General features: G+C 40.7%; 1 protein-coding gene across 4 annotated transcripts in view; it reads right to left on the reverse strand.

Moving 5' to 3' along the window:
- The window catches only part of itsn1 (intersectin 1 (SH3 domain protein)), a 51893-nt gene extending 31448 nt beyond the window's left edge, over positions 1-20445 (reverse strand). For 2 of the 4 annotated variants that reach the window (XM_044373014.1, XM_044373013.1), the window contains exons 1-18: positions 20257-20445; positions 11354-11413; positions 10346-10438; positions 9922-9985; positions 9571-9731; positions 8844-9038; positions 8050-8128; positions 7795-7904; positions 7619-7682; positions 7389-7526; positions 7080-7174; positions 6370-6509; positions 5972-6094; positions 5480-5629; positions 4757-4897; positions 4482-4569; positions 3918-4057; positions 2259-2342 (exon numbers count right to left, since the gene is read on the reverse strand). In XM_044373014.1, coding sequence (XP_044228949.1) covers positions 2259-2342; positions 3918-4057; positions 4482-4569; positions 4757-4897; positions 5480-5629; positions 5972-6094; positions 6370-6509; positions 7080-7174; positions 7389-7526; positions 7619-7682; positions 7795-7904; positions 8050-8128; positions 8844-9038; positions 9571-9731; positions 9922-9985; positions 10346-10438; positions 11354-11381 — 1893 coding nt within the window. In that variant the 5' untranslated portion in view covers positions 11382-11413; positions 20257-20445. The remainder of the gene's footprint in view (positions 1-2258; positions 2343-3917; positions 4058-4481; positions 4570-4756; positions 4898-5479; positions 5630-5971; positions 6095-6369; positions 6510-7079; positions 7175-7388; positions 7527-7618; positions 7683-7794; positions 7905-8049; positions 8129-8843; positions 9039-9570; positions 9732-9921; positions 9986-10345; positions 10439-11353; positions 11414-20256) is intronic. The other 2 variants (XM_044373016.1, XM_044373015.1) reach the window with 1 other exon arrangement.
- Positions 20446-20577: the final 132 nt, after the last annotated feature.

The following is a 20577-nucleotide window of genomic DNA, read 5'->3' on the forward strand; positions in this document are numbered from 1 at the left end:
GCATGTCGACTGTGTGCAGCGTTAATCATGGGAGCATAGTTAGCCAGCTGGCTACGTAGTGAGCTAACACCAGCTTGGCAAAGAAAAAGATGTGGAGCTGAAAAAGGAGGACAGATAGAGAGGATACATTAATTTTAGAGGACAGGAAGCAGAGGAGAGAGAGAGAGAAGATAAAAAGAAGGGAAAATAGGAAGAAAAGATGAAGCAAAGAGGAGGTGATTTGAGGAAGAGATGAAAGAAAGGATGAAGAGAAAAACAGGAAAGGAAGATACACAAGAGGAGAAGAAGAAGAAGAAGGAAGGAAGAGACAGAGAGGAGGGGTTGGGCTGGTATGGGAGGCGAGGCTGGGTTGTTGTGTGAACCTTTATAACGTAGTCTAGCCGTGCCAGACACACCCTGACGGCTGACACACACTCCTGTAGCTGTCCCTGCTCCTGGCACTGAAACACACACACATACACACACACACACACATGTACGATCAACACAGACAAACACACACTCACAGACAGTTTATGCTTGAGTCCATATTTACACATTAATGTATTCAGGAGAACTCATCAGTCAGCACTCTTCCTACGTGTAAGAGCTTTAAATAAATTAAGAGTGTCCTTAAAATTGAATCTGAGAGGGAAACATTTGACATATGACGTCCTTCTGGCCTTTGTTCCTAACATTTCGGCTCATTTGCGAGCTCCACTTGCAGAGTTTAAAGGTGGAATACATGCAGAGTGGGTGCTTAAATAAAAAACTGAGTGCTATTCAAATAATTTCATGTATAACCCGAGGATGAGGTGTTTGCATGTAGTATCTCAGTTTATCGATATCCATGACCCGTGATGGTTTCCTTTCAGTATACATTAAACCAAAAAAAAAACAAAAAAAAGAGTGTGCTTTTTGGCTTGACTCATGTAAGGAGAGGCGTTTGTGACTCACTGTCATGAGTAATGTGCTGTTACAACTGTAAGTGTAGCCAGAATTATAAAAACAGGCTCAAGTTGGCAACAGCCCAGAGTTGTCAGCCAGTTTAATGCAGCCTGCAGTAAACCTGAACTGACTCTTCAGCTGGTCTATCTGTATCGGATTTATGTTCAATCTGTTTTCAGACTGTGATAAAATTGATTTTTAAGCCTTATAGGTCCTTACTAGTAAAGGAACATGTAGATATATACACTTAGATGACTATTTGAGCTCGCCCTCACCAGAAAATCGACAGTATAGATCTAAAATTCAGGCCGGCAAAAACCGCCACCTAGCCGTCGTAGTAATTATGAGTGAAGATGACGTCAATATAAGGTGACTTGATGAGAATATTTTACCTTGTTAGGAGGAGGCGGGTTGGGTGGAGGCCTTCCCATGTCCAACTGTGAGTCGGGACATTCTTTTAAAAAAACGTAACGTTGTGGTGTTTACTGCTGCCATGACGATAGAGGTTGCGTAATATTAAACAAGTATAAACCACATTTCAAGTGATCATTTTAACCAACAACATGATCTTTCCCTAGATGGCGTGAACGTTAACTATAGGTTGTTTTTGACGGCCTAAATTTTAGAATTTTGTCACTATTTTATGAGGATGTGTTGCTGTTTTAGTTAAAATGTGTAAAATGTGTGTTTATGTGTAAAAGATGCTTGTATCCTTAACCACATATGATAAACAAAATACCACATAAAAGTAACTGCTGATGAAGTAACTGATTATTTGCTAAATAAACGTCTTTTGATATCAAAAAGGTTTTTTTTTCTCCATCACCACTTATGAGTATTGCGTGCCAAATCGTCAGAGGTGTTACTGACTCTGACCTGTGAGACTAGAACAAACAACATACCAGGGATCAGTAAACATGAGTATGTGTGTCAGTGCCCACTCGCAGCTTGACAATTACAGTCAAGCATCTAGCTGCCTGGTAAGAGGCAACGCAGTGCAGTACACATATTAAAAACAGGAGTGTCAGCCCAAACCAGGCTTTTTTAAAAGTCTGGCTTGTTTATGTTAAAGACAAAACTTTCTAAAGTGACTAAAATACTTGCAGCTTGCAGGTTAGTAGTGTGACAAGAGGGTGTTGTTTTTTTTTTTTTTTTTTTTACCATTTCTCCAATAATCTGCCAAATCAGCAGGTCAAATCCAAATGCAAAAAAAAAAAAACTGTTCCATAGTCCAGGTCTGCCATTAGAAGTGTTCGACAATATGATTTTATATTAGAGATTACATCCCAGCTGCAGTACCACCCCAGTCCAGCAGTGGCAGTGTGCTCTACCTGTCTCCCTCTCTGTTCCTCCTGAAGCTGGCGTCGCAGGGCTTCTATCCTGGCACAGTGGTTGGCATAGAACTCACACAGAGACTGGCATTGGCAAGGGAGCAAAAGGCCAGTGTGGGGAGATAAATAAAAAAAAAAGGGGGGTAGAAAATATAGAAAGGAAGGGTTTAATATGTGGATTAAACAAAGAATATAACAGGGAGAAAATGAAGGCAAGAGGTCGAGAAGTACAGGAAGAGAGAAGTGGGGATGAGACATGAAGGAGGAAGACAGCGAGTAGAAGCAGAGAGGAAGAGTCCCGGTGGGTTAGGAGGACGGAGAAGACACGGCAGTGTGATGAGAGAGGATTTTGGGGGAGAAGAAGTGGTGTGGAAATTAAGGCGGAGGGCAGTATAGTCAAACATGGTTCACATCTCAGTGGTCTGTGCTTCTGTTTCACAAAGAGTTACACCACTGAGGCGTGGCTGCACTTTCCTCTAGAGAGACTGGTGTCCAAGACCGCTGGTTTTGTTTGTTGCTTCAAGATTTTTGTGCCACTTCCCCAAAAATCAGAGTGTAATATTATCTACGCTGAATAAAACTGAGAACCCGCTTTATTAGATTAGCAATTACAACAAATCAATTTATTGTGGTTGTTTTCCTCCCTTCTTCCTTCTCATTCTCCTCTCCTCCTCGTTGGGACGCACCAGAGGACTAACTCTCCTCACTTTGACCTGACTGAGGAAATCAGGAGAAAATAAGAAAAGAAAAGAAAAAAAAATCTGGGATAAAAGTCTGCGAAACATGAACAGACTGCTGTACTCCGACCCCCCGGGAAATAAAATAATAACAATCCCTCCATCTTCCTCTCTCAGTAGAGAACTGTTGGTGAAAGCTACATGAAGCTGCTGTCTGAGGAACCAGCTAACACCAGAAACACAGCAGTGACCATTAATACACAGTAATAACACACTGACAGACACAGATACAGTAGTCAGAAAACACTGTGACTATGTTAAACTAGTGTGAGGATGGAGGTATGACAGACAGGACAGGACATTATTTAAAGCTATGTTAGCTAACAGCAGTTTGAACATGGATGATGTTACATTTCGCAAGCTAGTTAATGTGTAAATTAGCTGTTAAGTTACATAGATTTATTTGAATTAATAAAACACTACAGCAATGTATCAAACAGACAGGATATCAGTGTTATTAAACTGCATCTTTACGTTGGTTACTTCATTTTTTTGTTACATGGACATAAAACATTCTTCTTCTATGAGCCAAATTCAGGCGGTGTCGTATCATTTAAGAGTGTTATAAGTGTTATCACATGTACTTTTTAACCTTAATGTCAGAAGTTCTGTTAAAACAATTTTCAAAGTTGCATGAATGCAAAAACAAATGACACAAATACAAATTCTACTATTTAGCTCAATCATTTGTGCCCTTTCTGTCCTATTGTTGGCTACTTTTGTTTTAGATTCATATCTGATATTTTTCAGGTAATTCTGTTTAAGTGCAATTAAATAGTTGTTTTTTTTTTTGCTGTGTCATGACAGCATCTAGTTAGTTTGTTAACAATGTCGTTTATTAAGACAATTATATATTTACCTGGTTTAGCCCTGACTCATATCTCCTGTCCTGTCTTAATGTTTGGGTTAATCAGCCGTTTACCTTCAGCTGGGTGTTGAAAGCATCTATTTCTAGCAGTTTGGCCCTGGTTTCTCTCTCCACAGCATCCAGCTGTTCTCTGAGCTGCTGTCTGCTGGTCTCCTTCTGCTCCACGGCCTTCTGCAGGGATGACAGACTATCACCTAAACACACGGAGACAGTGTGAGATCAGGTTAGATCAATTAGACAGATAGGTTTGTGTCAAATATATCGAATGAGACAGTGATAGAAAGTAGGTGTAATCCTGCTTGCTCAGGATTTATTATTATGCGTCATGGTAGTTAAAACATTTTATCTTCAAACCATCGACAGTCCTGCTTTTATCTTGACAGCCGTGCGTTTCTAATCCTTTAATTGAAATTTAAAATATCAAAACCATCAAAATTGGAGCAGGTGTTAATGGGAATAATTATAACATTTTACTGTATGACGTCCATCACACTCTACATTCCTAACTGTTGCTGTGGAAACGTGTTAAACATACAGTATAACTGGCACAAGCATCCTGAAACGTGATGCAAGAATAAACATATAACGTTTATATATTTAAGTGTGTGTAATACTCACGTTGGAGGCTGTTCTGTTGAACCTGTTTCAGCTGGTCGTTGAGACTCTGTTTATCAGGAATTAGCCTCCCCAACCACTGCTGGGAGTCCTGCAATAAAAAAAACAAACAAACAAAAAATATCACAATTTTTAAAATAGATTCCCTTTTTCACTGCATATAGAAGTACATGTAACACTACTCTACTACAAGAACATGTTCTACAGTTTCCGAGTGCGTGTCTGTTATCATGAATTCTTCCTGTGATCAAAGCTATAGATTATATGTTTTTGCGTACTTGCAGCTGCTGTTGTAACAGTGTGATTTCAGCGATGCGTGTTTCTCTGGTCTGATTGGTCTGCTCCACCTCTTTCCTCTGAGCGGACAAACGAAACCGCACGTCCTTCAGTTTACCCTCCAACTGCGTCTTCTTGTCGTTCTGGAGAAACAGACGGAGAGATGGAGGGGAATATGTTACATTTCTTTATGTAATTAAAGTTTTTATTCACTTTTTTTCAACTATACAAACATAATAACACACAGGACCAGTTACTACAGTAAATCAATGAAAAATAAGTAACAGAACAAACAGAAGAAAACAAACAAAATACATCTGGGCAAATATAATTAGCTACAAGTACAGTGTTCTGTTCTTCTTGTTGGCATTGGTTGTTTGTTTTTGGTCTGTCTTTGACTAAGATAAACTTTAAAGCTCACAGCTGTCTCTCTCACACACACACACACACACACACACACACACACACACACACACACACACACACACACACACTCCCTCTGTTACCAGTAAGATGAAACTCTTTACAACAGGGTGACGTAGTTAAGTTGGCGACTGAAGCATCAGAGCTACCAGTCATTATCTCCAGTTTGTTCTGTTTTTATTGCTCATTTATTGTTCTCCTCAGCAGTATAAACCAGTCTGCACTGACTCATATATAACATGTATACCAGGAACTGACTGCCGCTATAAGTACGTATGATCATGTGACTTGTGTTTGATTACCAGAGCCTCCAGTTCAAACTCCAGGGTCTTCTTCCTGGCTTTGAGCAGCACGATACTCTCCTGCTCTCTGTTTCTTTGAGTTAGGAGCTCCTGACGACGTTGACGCTCCCACTCCAACTGACGCTGACGCTCCAACTCCCGCTTCGCAGCCTAGAAGGACAAAACACACACACACATACATTAAAACACCTTTTTTTTTAATCCCCCGTAGTCACAATATTATATCTTAAAAGTCTACATGAGATGAGATATTACATCACATCCTATTATAATCATACAGTATATTATACACTTCATTACACACAACGAGCCATCTGCTGTAAGAGCGTAAATTAGGCCCTTTAACGTAAGAGTTGATGTGAAAGGTCTATAAGTTGTCTGCAGCGGATGTAATTACACATCTGCAGCAGCTGAACGTTAAGTCAACCGTAACTCTTAAATTAAAATGCAGATACATGGTAATCATTTTCTCCTCTCCTCTCTCCTTCGTACCTCTCTCCTCTCGATCTCTTTGCGTCTCTCCTCTTCTCTCTGCCTCTCCAGCTCTCTCTGTTTCTCCAGCTGTTTTTCTAATTCCTGTTGTCGTCTCCTCTCCTGCTCCAGTCGCTCGCGCTCCTGAGACACAAACATACAAGGATCAGCTCGCAGAACAAAAAAAAAAAGAACTATTATTTTGTTAAAGGTCACCCCGATGCATCTTCATTTCCTCCTAGTTTCAATACGTGTAATAAATGTAAATAATGTCCTGATATGTTTCAAAGACATGAGAGATAACTGTTACAGTGAGAGCGCTGTGGCTATCGTTAATGTTTTATGAGCTTATATACAAGCCATACATTCAAATCATGAGTGCACACAGTGTGAAAATGAGATAATGATCATCTAGATACCTTTCTCTCCTGTTCCTCTCTCTCCAGCGCCGCCAGCCTCTCCTGTTCTTTCCTCTGCTGCTCCTGCAGAGCCTGACGTCTCTTCTCCAACTCCAGGTTTCCTCGCTCAAAGTTCTCCCTCTTCTTATCCTCGAACGTCACTGCGGGGAGACGAAAAAGCAGAAAATTAACTTTTTTGCATCTGGCCTGTTGCCGGTGCTGTTTTCCATCTCTGGATGAAAGCTTTTAAAACATACAAGTACATGAAATGTGGGGAAACAAAACAGCGAAAGAGCTCTCATGTTTCTGGCCTTGCTTAAGATATTTCTGATTTATTTTAAACTGCCAGAACAGTTTTAAAAACACGAAAATAAATGTGTCTCGTGGAACGGCCAGGAAAGTAAGAAAGTAAACATGAATTAAAAACGGACTACAGTTTGTTTAACTATGCGGAGAGGCTGATACTGAGACGACAGCTGTTTCGTGTGCCGGTTAATGAAAACAAGAAGCAGCGGGGTTTTATGGTTATGCTTTTATGGCAGCAAACAGATCACAAAAACGAGAGTGAAAGTAGAGAGAATGCTGTTGTGTTTTAAAGTTATGTTCGCCGATCACAGTAACGCGTTAGAGTTAAAACAGCAGAAAATTAAAGAGTCTAGCGCAGTAAACTGAACTGCTGAGGGCATGTCTTGTCCCAGTTTGACCAGTTAACACGGCTAGTGACCACTCACCTGGTAGTTTCTTTTCCTGGCTGCTTTCCGTCTCTTCCTCCACCTCCTCCTGGACGCTCTTCTGGTCCGACTGAACACTGTCACTACGTACACGCCTTTAACACACAAATTATATTCACAAATATAGATAACCAGCACAACATAAACAGTAATAGATAAAAACTACTTTGGACCCGTGTTTTAACCATGTTTCTGATGTTTCTTAACAAAAACTAGTAAATATCAGTTTACTCCTAGTTTCCTTGACAACAAACATACGGCCTGTATGTCCACCAGTCAATTAACGAGATATTTAATTACAGTATTCACCTGAATGTAGGTGGGAGGTAATCTGGTGGTAACACAGGGGGTAGCGGTAGACCGGACATAGCCATGTCTATGAGGTGCATGGCCAAGATAAACTCCTCAGCTGTTAGCTTTCCATCCTGGTCGATATCTGATAGACTCCTGAAGGAGAAAAAGATTGAGCAAATTTCATTTTTGAATGCTTAACGTCTGTTAAGAGTTAAGATTTAATGGTTAGATTTCAAAGTACTGACCATATCGTGGCCAGCTGGCCCTGAGGAAGACTGGACTGCATCAGGATAGTGCGAGCCTGGGGACCTGGAACACGTGCACGATCGCGCACAGAAACACCCATAAACACATTGAAATGCTGAGGCAAACAAAATACTATCAGAAATAATGACATGCGAGTGTTGGTGCGGGTGTGTACCGGTGAGGTGTCCACTCATCATCTTGTCATGGGAGTTAAAAAGCTGCCTGTACTTCAGCCTGGAGGACTGAGGAACAGCCCAATCAACCGGAACCAGGGGGGGCTGACTACTACAACAAGTAACAAGAGGCAGAGCAAAGGATTACCATGGAAACATAACACATATAAATGTAAGATGCACAATCAAAATGCTCCTGGGTGAGGAGCCATGATCGAGATATAAGGGGAAACTATCATTCTGATAAGCTGACATACCTGGCAGCATCAAAGGACGGCCCCTTCTGCAACTTGGTACTTGTACGATTAAATGATGAAGACTTGTTGACGGAGGAAGCTGTGGGGAGAGTGAAATATAGTCTGAAGGTTGAGATCAGAGACTGACACCGTCAAAGCGGTGTGTATATACCTTATAGAGCATTTCTTTTCATGGTATTCTTTATGTTGTGACAATAATGTCAGTGTTGGTTTACATTAACTTCCAGTGGAAAAACCCCTGCGTCAAACTCCTGTGTCACGTACACACAATTTACAGAGAAAACGGGGGCTGATTTCACATTTCTCCGCAATTCAAAACAACCACCAGTTGTCAACCCACAAGTGATTCGGTCTATACTGACTGTGTGAAAGCTCCTACACAAGCAAAAAACCTCAAGGAGCAGAACTTTCACACAGCTGCAGATAGAAGAAGACCATGGACTCACAATAAGAGAATAAAGAACTCCTGCATACTGTCTTCTGTGCTTGCAATTAGAGGAGATTTATTAGGATCAACGTTTCGGTACACAGACCTTCATCAGGTTATTTCCTGAAATAACCTGATGATGCTCCCAATAAATCTCCTCTCCTCTAATTGCAAGCACAGAAGACAGTGTGCGGGAGGTCTTTGTTCTACTCTTGCAAAAACCTCTAACTAAGCTTCACAAAGACATAAAAGCATCACCTGACTGTCTAAAATGTAAATATATATGTGTATATTATGTGTAAACAGGAGCTTAGAACTGAGACGTTTGCTGCAGACGTGACACAAACAACTTTAGCGAGGCTGTTACCTGGGTGGGAGAAGCCTGAGATGGGCTGCATCATGCCTGTGGGAGGAGCTCCGTTGGCGATGGGCTGGGGGAGGGGCGGCGGGGCGGATGAGACGAGCGGGGGAGACACTCCGACGGGGAGAGGCGGCAGGGGGAGCGGGGGCACGCCTGGCAGAGAAGCAGAGATGGGAGCCAGGGGGGGCATGGGAGGCATGCCTGGAGAAGAACAGATATACAGTGAGGACGTGATTATCAGAAATTTTCATACAGAGTCACATTATATATAAATACATCATTCCCTTGAAAGTGTGTCATTGGGTGAGAGTGGAAGCCTGAACGAGAGAGGACCATGTTTGTGTTATAACTTTATTGATAGGAAAGAAGAAGAGCTGAGAAAGAGAGAGCAAACATTTTCTATATGACCTTTCAAGAAGAGAGAGTGATATCATCTTTAGAGGATGTCAAGAAATTGTGAAGAAAAGCAGATATCAGATGAACTGATAGTAAAGGATTACGTCAATGTTATTACAGTAAACTGTGTGCAGTGTTTCCTCTTTATTGACTTAGCGGCGGTGAACCATCAGTGAAATGAAACAGTTACAAATCATCTGAATTCGCAGGCAAGACAAATAATTTAGAAGAAATTATTTTATTAATCACAGCAGGTTGACAAGATTCTTCTGCTATAAACATCAAACAGTTATTTCACTCCCACAGTGTGCCGTGTGTGTTTTCATGTGCGTCTTACCGAAGCCGGTTGGTGGGGCTAAAGGCAGCGGGGGCTGTTTCATACTGGGGGGTAGCGCGGTGGGCAGAGGGTGACCCTGGAGTTTCAGTTTGATGAGTTTCATGGCGATGGAGAACTCATGGATGTCCATACGGCCGTCACTGTTCATGTCAGCCAGAGCCCTGAAGGTACACGAAGCAAATATTTAGGAGGGAATGAGTTCATTTCTTCACAAAAAACTGTAACAATCATTGGTGTGAACAAACAGCATGCAGCATTTATATCATTTTTTAAATAATGTAATGAACGAAGTGGCTTCTAAATGTCTGTTAGTCTGTGAGCTGGTCGTTACTTCCTGGCCTTGTGACTCACCATATTTGGGCCAGGATGGGCGGGGGCAGTCCTGATTGAAGGAAGAAGTTCCTGGCCTGGTCGCCTGACAGACAAATACAAACAGGATGTAAAATCACAGGACAGATGAAAGGAGCATGGCTGCTCTTGATTGTGTGGAATGTGGTCGAACCCCATTAAAAAAACAAACAGACTATGGCATCATATCTTTAACTTTTAGGACATTAAATGAAATGTAAAATGTGGTTCACCAGAGCTTTTTGCACTTGTCCTCTTACCAAATATATTTTATTTTATAATTCACATTCACTTCCTGTAAGTACACACAAGCACAAAGGACCTTTATTGACATTGGCCTCATTCAAGCCCTCATCTCGCCTCACCCATATACTGTAATGGTAGGTGTGGTCTGGAGTGTAGATAAGAGAGACAGAGAGACGGTTACCTGTGATGTAACCCCTGGCAGTTGGAGAGAGGCTGTGAAACTGCTGATCATGTTTGGCTCTCTCATCCACTGAGATCAGAAACACATCTGGACCTAACACACCCACAAAAAAAAAAAAAAAAGGGCAAACACACACACACACACATAAGTAGAGATTAGACAACAAACCCAAGACAGAGCCAGACAGATGGAGAAAGGGGAGGCATTAGAAGAATGTGTTAGTCACCGGTTTCAGTTCCTGTTAGCGGATTCCTAGTGAGTGACACTTCAGAGTGGAGTAAGAACTGGAGTAAAGATGAATAGACGAGGGACTGAGAGCTGAACACTGACTATGGTTGTTCCTTAGAAAGTTCAGTAGATGACTAATCAATGTTTGATTCAGTGAGACGTGACTTTAAACAGATCCGCTGCCAAGGATTCATCGCAAGCGATTGAATGGATCATTAAGTCTGACAGCAGATCATTTCATCAAAACATTCTGTGTCTCAGGGTCATCTGAGTATTTCCAAATTTATGTTCAGGTTTGACACAAAGGGAACGCTATACAGTAAAATGTAAGATGCTGACAACTTCCTTTATATTTCCTACTCTGTTCTGTGCAATTTACTGGCAATTTCCACGTACGATGAGTCATGCTGAGTCAAGTTTAAATGCAAGAACAATTGCAGCTGTCAGAAAAGTAATTCCCTTTTTGTACCCTTTAGCTGGAAAAGAGCGATCATGTGACTTTATTCTGCCTCTGAAGTCTATAAGCTTGACAATAAGATTAATAAATAATCTTTAGGGGGGGTCTAAGATGTAAAACTTGTTATGGAAAATGAAGGTGGATTTATGAGAAGCTGTCTTCTAATGGGCTGGTAAAATATTACGGTGCATTAATAAGAGTAATGTGCTGCCGTCTTGCTTTAACTACTCACAAGACTCTTAGCTGACAACTCAGAGAGGAAAATACACACATCAGCTTTTATCATACATTTTATTTCATGCCAGTTACGAACACATACAGACCTGTGAATGTGGTGGGGAACTGTGCCATGGTTCATTCAGTCTTCTGCAGCTACACAACACCTGAAACCACACGTTTAGAAGAAACACATTAAGTGTTTGTCACTTTTAGTATCATAACTATGTAATAATGTATATAGTGTTAAAAATATTTCATCTGTGAGCCTCAAAAACGCTTTCATTGTGAAGGTGCCTCTGTTGCCAAGGTCAGCAATCCCACTAGATGCTTAACAGCGTATGAAAAAGTGACCAAATAATGGCTGATCCCCTGCCAAAGGTGCTGATACAGTAGACAAACTCATTCACAGTGAACCGTTTCCAGCACAAGTCTGGAGTTAATTTTCCACTCTGCTGTCTTTCACTGCTGTAGTTGTGGATTTTTTAGTCGCTCTGCAGCTCAGAGAGTTTTATGGATTTATTGTTTCTGAGCCTTTAAGGTTCGTTTTGTTCAGTTAAAGGACCAGTGTGTCAGATTTAGGGGGGATCTATTGGCAGAAATGTAATATAATAGTATGTTTTAATTAGTGTATAATCACCTGAAAATAAGCATTGTTGTGTTTTTGTTACCTTTGAATGAGCCGCTTATATCTACATAGATAGCAGGTCCCCTTTCACAGAGCCACCATGTTTCTACGGTAGCCCAGAACGGACAAACCAAACACTGTCACTAAATCCTATACACTGGTCCTTTAAGGATGCACACAAAGAAACACAAACATGGTTGTAAAATTTAAATCCTGCGTTTTCAATAAGTCTATATGACAACTATATGACCTCAGGATCAATCTGCTGTTGTCATCTGGTATTCTGACTGGTCCAGATCCACAGGGGACTGGTCCAGATCAACAGGGGACTGGACCTTGTGTCAGCCATGCTTGTGCATATCAACAGCAGGGCAGCAAACCTTTTATTTATGCAGGGCAAGCTGCCTGAGCATACTTGCTTGTTTTCAAAACCACTCTGCTTCACACTCGCTCTTACACACATTCTCACTTGGAGCTGACCGCAGCGAACACCAGTTTCCTAATGTTGGATGGAAAAAAAGCTCCACTGGAGTCTTTTTTTAAAGTCAATGTTTCTTTCAGGCAACACAAACTGCAGAGAAACTAAATAAAAGACACCAAAAAACAAGAAATGTTTATATTATTATAGTTAAAAAACAACTATATTGACAAATATAGTTTTATATCACCCAGCTATGCCAGGATTTATTTTAAATGTGCTAAAATGGTACAAAAGCTTCTCCACATCAGCCATTCTAGGCTGCAAAGAATGGAAAAAAACCTCCCATTTGAACCCAACTTTAGTTGCTTTAACAGAATAAGAGCTGCAATGATTAGTCGAACAGAAAAATTAACTGGCAACTATTCTGATAATCCTCATTTTTAGATATAAATGCCAAACATCTGCTGGTTGCAGCTCTTCAGATGTGAAGATCTGAAGCTTTTCTGAGTCATACATGATAATAAACTGTTTATCTTTGCATTATGAACTGTTGATAAGTCAAAACAAGACATCTGAAAACATCACTGTTGACTCTAGGAAGTTATATCGGGCATTTTTCACTACATTTAAAAGATTAATTGAGAAAATAATCCACAAATGAATCGATAATGAAAATAATCTTTAGCTGCAGACCTAAACAGAATTTACTCTCATGACTGACAAAAATTCACAATATGGTTTTTAAGTTTTAAAAATTTTTGAGAAGCTTAAAATGTGCGGTATCACAGGTTTATGTCTAAATCATGTTCTTATATTTGGTTAAACAACATAAAAATGTGGCCCACACCCAAACAAGTCAATAAAATCTATATCTGTGTGTGTGTGTGTGAGAGAGAGAGACACACACACACACCTCCACACTACTAGAGGTATGTTAATCAGATCCAGACCTGCCTCTCCTGCATCACTGTGGCCAGCAGACAGCCCATAATAATAATCTGACACACATTGAAACAGACAAGGACTTAGCCGGGGTGTGTGTGTGTGTGTGTGTGTGTGTGTGTGTGTGTGTGTGTGTGTGTGTGAGTTGCTGACTAATTTTCCAATGTCATGCCAACAAAAAACAGATTCCTTACTCAGGGTAAAGGATAAGGAGAAAAGCCAGTTAAAGGGTCAGTTCACTCAAACACATTATCCCATTCAGGCCTTGTGGTATCTGGCTAGCAGATAGTATCTGTTTTATTTTATAAAGGTTATAAGACCACAGTTTACTGGAGGTGGATGGAATTTAGTCTGTACTGCTTAAAAAAAAAACCCCCAAAAACTCAACAACAACGTTTCTTTCCAGAAACACTTACTCAGACTCTTTCTTCAGTAGAAAACTGTCCTTGGCCTATTGAAGGGTGTGTTAGTTAGTGTGTGTGTTAGTGTGCGTGTGTGTGTGTGCCATTATCATCAGAGTGGGAGGACAAAGTAACCAGCTTAACTAGGTCAGAGGAACAAAGCCCACCCTACACAAACACAGACTCACACACACATTCATGGCTGCCACTGAAAGAACAGTGAAGTGTTTGGATAACTACAGTAGATTCGCTCTGAGCCAGAGACGGGAGAGCAAACAAACTGCATTTAAACTTTTAATTTCATCTGATATGATATTCAAACAGCGGTAGCATCGAATACAGTAGAAACAAGCGCGTCTGGAAAAAGCATGTTAGTGAGAAGGTGATGTGAAGCGAGGACAGGGAGACGACGCCAAAATAAAAGCGTGTCTGGGAAATGAATGTTGACGTCTGTTAACCAGCAGCTGGTCGTACTGTAGCTGAAAAACAAGGCTTAAATATTAACAATATGAGGCTCGTATTCAGCGACTTCTTCGTGCTTTCTTAACCAGAATGGACACAAAGGAAGGTACATTACAGCGAAGAGTGCAAATGTGTTATCCTCATGTTAAGTTCGAGGAATTGGAACGAGATTTACTTTAAACTTCTTGTGCTGCCAAACTCCAGAGAGATGTCAGGTTGCCAAAAACTCGTTCCGGCGAATAAGCTGCTTTTGTTTACAAGCTCTGGCTTCCCACTTTATCTTGGACCGAAGACGACTAACTGCAAGCGGGATCGCATCCTTTGTGACACCGGCGGCGACACAGGAAAAATGTAACCTTGTGTTTACCGTGACGTCTTTTAACATTTATTATTATCCGTCTGAACGGGCACAATAGGGGGTTTTCATACATTTAATAATTTGATTCGTCTTGACACAAACAGCGCCGTCACAGCTGTTGATCTAAAGAATAAAAGCATCTATTTTTCTATTGTGTGTGTGTGCTTGGGTCCCTGTGTACATGTAATGTATTTGTGGGATTAGTCTGTATAATTGGAGCGTTGGGATGTAACTGGAGTGTCGGTCTGTTATCAAGGCTTGTGGCAGATGCCTGTTTAAGCCCCTCATACACACACACACACACACACACACACACTAAAGGCAGCTTCAGATGATACAGATTAGGGTTCAGTCTCTTTTTTTTTCTTCTTTGTCCCTCCCCCCCTCATTTTCCCGCTGACCCCCTCTCACATTCCTCTTTTCTTTTTCCATCATGAATAAATTCAGGACAACTGCGAATGATTTCTGATGCTCCGTCTGCTGATCGTCATCATACGCAGCCTCGTAACATCCTTATAAGCATAGATGTCCACACGGCGCTCCCACTTCCACTCAAACAGTCGTGTCAACTTCGGATTTACTTCCTATGAATGTTAAAACACTGGTCAAGTCGCTCATAAAACACTGTAGCATGTTTATAATCATGAACACACTGCTTGTGCTCTGTTTGATATTAAGAGAGAAGTCAGGATGTGCCGTCTCTGGCGAGGAAATATCAAATTAAGCAGCTGCTTGAGTCATAATTCCCATTATTGATTCATAGATACTTTGTGATTCAGCATAAATGCTCAAAATGTTAAAATAGTGCTTTATAAGTAACATTTGAACTAGAGGGGAGAAGGCAGCTGACCTTACAGTACACACGCAGCACGATGTTATCAGGCAAAGATTAATATTTCAGTGATACAACAAAATTAGATTACGTTGTTGATGCCAAACCATTCACCCTCAAGCAAGAGACAGCAAACTGTTAGAGAGACACTTTGAGCAAACAAAAACTAATAACAGAAGTACATTTTCCTGACTGTTTATTAAAAACATGGGAAAAAAAACTGTTGTGTAAAACGCAGAGAGACTTGTTTTATAATTGATTAATTTCATGCTGAATCAAACTTGAGTCGCATCATGCGGTGCATAGAGATAAGGCTGCAACTGATGATTCTCTTCATTATTGATTAAGCAATCAGTTGTTTGATCTCTTAAATGTCAGAAAATGGTGAAAGATGTTGATCACTGTTTCCCAAAGCCGGAGATGACGTCCTCAGATGTCAAGTCAACAACCCAAAGACACTCAGTTTACTCAAAACAATTAATTCATTATCAGAATAGTTGCTGCTTAATTTAATAGTTGGCAACTAATCGATGAACTGACTAATTGTTGCAGCTCTACATAGCTCAATTAGATCGTCAGGTACATTTTCTCTTTGGTATAAATCAAACGTTTTAAGTGCTGAAGTCAATATGAGAGAGTGGGATAAAATTCTTATACGGTAAATCACAACCTGGTTTCTCTTGTTTCTGTTTGTGTAAATCTCTCCAGCACTTTCTGCTTCTACGACTGCCTTCTCTTGCTATCAGCCAAGTCCGCCGCGCCTTTAGTGTAAATATCAACATGACATCATTTCGTCTGTTTGTTTGGCTACACTATTTTTGCTGCACCAAAAAATCAACACTGGCCCAGAAATGCTGGACAGACGCATCACGAAATAAGTGTCGGCTCGGTCTGCTGTGCTGCATGAAACTCTCGATCCTCAGGCACCTGATTCCTTATTATTCTAGTTTGAAGTGAAGCATAAATTATTAGTCAATCAATGGTTGATTGACAGAAAATTAATTACTGACTCATTTATCGTGTAAGTGTAAAGACATGCTTGGTTTCCTTCATTTAATGTCGCTGTCAATCAAACTTATTCGCTACTTGAAGACATTTCACTTGGGACTTCAGCATCCTTCTCATTATTATTATCAATTTCCAGACTAAACAATCGATGGATTAATAGAAAGCACTGATCAAAAGTTCAACTGATAATCAATTTCAAGAACGTGGGTTTTATCTGTTGACTGCGACTATGATGGTGTCGGTATTAATAACTGCAGCCTCTTCACATCAGCTTTCTATCACTCGACATACTCCCACACGCATGCATTTAACACACCCCCTCCGCTTCAAACACACACACACACACACACACACATGCACTCGCTTGCTCCACTGTCTCCCACTTTCTCACCCCCATGCTAAAGACACGCTCTCTCTCAACACACCCTCTGACACTGACCCTAAGCTCTGCGTCTCGCTCTCCCTCCCAAACACATACACACACACACACACAACAACACATTCTTAACACACTGCTGTCAAATGGTGAGGCCAGAGAAATGACAGGACCCCAACCCACCCAGCACACACACACATACACACACACACACACACACACACACATAGATAATTACCACTGCAGTCTCTCCATCAGCTCTCCCTGTATCACCCCATCCTCCCCTCAGGCTCCCTCCTCCCATCTCCTCACCAGCAATGCTTGCCAGCCTCCGCAGCTAGCTAATGTTAGCACGATTACAATGTAAAAACTGATAGCAAAGACCAAAAAGCCTTGACTGGTAACTACTGAAGCTGAAAGCACAGCACTGTGAACACTTTTAGCACTGAGGCTGTGAGATTGTTTTTTTACTTACACTACAAGAAAAATGTCAGTATAACACAAAATTCATCATGTAACTTTGTTGTTTAACCCTGAACAGGTTTGTAGTAGTGAAATTGTCCATTCATGATGTAAATATAACAATAAACAGCCAGCACACAGCAAAATAAAATCAATTGCAATGTAAGGACACTGTATCTCCTTTATATTTGTATTGTAGAGAACAAGTAGTTTAACTGAGAATCAGTCTAATCAGGTAAAAACACCTGTGATTGTCGAGCACGGCTGTGTAGGAGCTTTAATGTCATTTTAGCCGTGTGACCATGTACAGGTAACCAAATTGTATTCCAGGTCAAATGGCTTTATATGAGAGGGACGTTACAAAAGAAAAGTATGTAATGTCCATCTTAAAAGTCTACCTGATCCATCAAGCTAATTTGAGCCTGTTTAAAATGTTCTACCACCTTTTTTTTTTTGTTGATGGATTATATTGTGAGTTCTGGCCTGAGGCTGCTGGATGTGAATGAAAACAATTTGCTGTGCTGAAACCAGAAGTTCTGGGACATGTTGGAACAAACTGTATTGTATGTGGTTCTGATTTATAGGTTGTTTGAAATAGGACCACAAAGTCACGCCCCCCTGAGCCCAGCTCAACTTTTGAACTTTCTGGAAACACATGCATAATCATACTGGTGATGTAGATCTCTCAGCAAACACTGTCTGAGTGTATAATATACATGTAAAACACATGTGTACAACATTGACTAAATCCTGCCTGCCTCATGCAGAACACCTGCTATTGTTAGTGGAGCAAAATCAGATGGCATTAAAAACTAAGACATCAATCAACTTCAGAACGTTTTTTTCAGCTCTAAAGGACAGATTCACAGTTTTTCAAATCTGTCTTAAAACAACAGTCAGGACACCAAATGAACACTGAAACATGTTTCATTCCTTCTGTTCATACTGACCATTAAAAGATCCCTTCATAATGCACTTAAAATATAAGTGATGGGGGACAAAATCCACAGCATCAGCATCCAGATGAGTCAAATCAAGTAGATATCTTTCAATGTTACAGTCTTTATAATATCAAAGTCCCTCTTTTTGTTACTATACTTCCACCGCAGCTCAACAGGGAAACACTGTCCGAGGAAACACAAAGAGGGAATTTGATGCTAAAAAGACTGTAAACATGGCAGATGTTAATCAAACTTGTATTAACATATCATATGTATGTACTTTAGCTTACCGGCCAGGGTGTTTTCTTTCCAACTTCAAGAGGACCTGTTAAAATCTGCTATTACCATGGAAACCGGTCCTCACTGATCGGAGCTCGGTAAGTCTTGTCAATCAAGTCCCTGGTGCTACACCTGCCCTGACGTGGGCTGAGTGTGCTCAGTTCTCGAGAAAGAACGCTTACAGTAACAGGAAAGGTATGTTTGTCAAAACATCCCCACTTCCTGTATCATTTCCGAGGACTCATCTATGTCAAGGGTACTTTCACCTGACAACCACAAGGCATTTCTCTAGTTTGAAACAAATGATGAGGGCACTAAATGGTTGTTTTGACAAGTGTTTCGGTTTAAAGAGTGACCCTGTTAACTGGCGACTGTGTCTGTGGTTGTCGTAGTGACGGCAGCTGTTGAAAACACAAACAGAAAACGTAGAACTCCTCCTAAAAGCCTCAAATTCTCTTAAATTGAATGTTCAATACAGTATATATATTCATCTGGTCCTTTTCGTCTTACAGTATTTAAATTAAGTGTTGCCACCAACAAAAAGTATATGCATTTTTTTGCTAATTGTTCTGAAATTAACCTTTTTTAAATGTTAGCTTGTGTGAGATGAAACATTGAATGCGGTTGCAGCATAATAATACGTTTAATTTGTACTGCTCTTTTCATTAGTAGTGAAACTCAAAGTGCTACAGTATTAATAATATAGAACACACAACATTAAGAAAATAATAATAATAAGTTAAGAGTATCCACACTGATGGCCATAAACTATACTTTTTGTGTGTACACAATGGCAAAGCTTGCCATGACAAAGCAGATTAATCAGTTGACTATGAGCCACTTTCCAATGGAGGATAACAGTATAAAATCCCAAAATAGGTTATAGCTGCACTGCCAGCTTATATGCAACATTTGTTTCCCACATTATAAGAGAAGTTGTAGGTGAATGCTTCTTGCTGCGCACAATTTAACTTATGTAAATTGTTAGTGTAGACAATAAACACAGATGATTGATTCAAGATTACTTCATTGTCATTTCTCAGTAATCGCATACATTGAAACCGAATTCCGTTTCTCCCAGGCGTAAGTAAAGGAATGACATAAGTACACAGAAGTATGAAAGACTTAAAATAGCAGCAAAGGTAACATGAGGTAACTTAGTGCAATGAGTTTGCAACAAGGCATTTTACTGTTGTGAAAGTGACTGATGCCGTATGGACAGTTTGTGAGGATTAAAGTAAATTTTGATAAGGCTTTTAGGATGACATCTGCGTGTTGTGTTCCTGTTTTAAACAGCTTCCGTCACTACGAGCAACCACGGACGCTCTCAGCTGAAAGGCACCAGTTAAAACGGTCACTCGTTAAACCGAAACACCGGACAGGTAGCTGAATAGATGGACAGCTGTGACCTAACATCAAGGTTTGATGTTGGCACACTCTAGGCTAACTTGATAAAATCCTCCACACTGTAAGTGTCGCTGCCTGCCCGAGCATTATCAGTCAGTAACCTTGCTGATTCATCACCTTATTCTCCAACCAACCCCGCTGATAGCGAAGCTAAAGTTAAACTAAAAAAATAAAAACCAACGTTAGGTCACAGACAGGCAGTGCAGATGCAGTGATTTAAACGTTAGCACAATAGCTAACAGTTGCAAAGTGACTAGACCGCATAGTGCTTAAATATCTTGTAGTATTTGTCGTGTTGCACAGCGTACTATCAGACACCTCCTAGCTTGGCTACTACTACAGTTAGAGTCTGACAGTTGCAAGCTACACCCGGTTAAAAAAAAGACAAACCGGCCGTGCTAACATTAGCAGACAGGCTAACCAGTGAGAAGCTAACGTCAGCCCGCTCAGGGACATTCTTCCACATCACACACACCATACACCCTGCTCTTACCTCATAGTTCACTTCCCATAGTCAAATAGTGGATAAAGTATCTCCGTGTATGTTTATGTAGCCATATAACGAGGTATCGCCTCCAAAATTGCGCTGTTTTATCACCGAAAACCCCTTTCCGGTGATTCTCCTGTGGTTCCGAAATCCCGACCGACTGAGGGACAGTTGGAAAATGGGGTAACGCTACTAACGTATCGCGAGATGTCAACCATAACTATGAGGATATCGATGTAATCTCGCGATATGTGTAGCAAGGACGATGTGACGGATTAGTAGCGCTCCTACCGGCTGTCATGTATGTTACACACTTACATTGCAAGT

This window comes from Thunnus albacares, chromosome 14 (genome assembly GCF_914725855.1).
Source record: "Thunnus albacares chromosome 14, fThuAlb1.1, whole genome shotgun sequence".
NCBI classification, from domain to species: Eukaryota; Metazoa; Chordata; class Actinopteri; order Scombriformes; family Scombridae; genus Thunnus; species Thunnus albacares.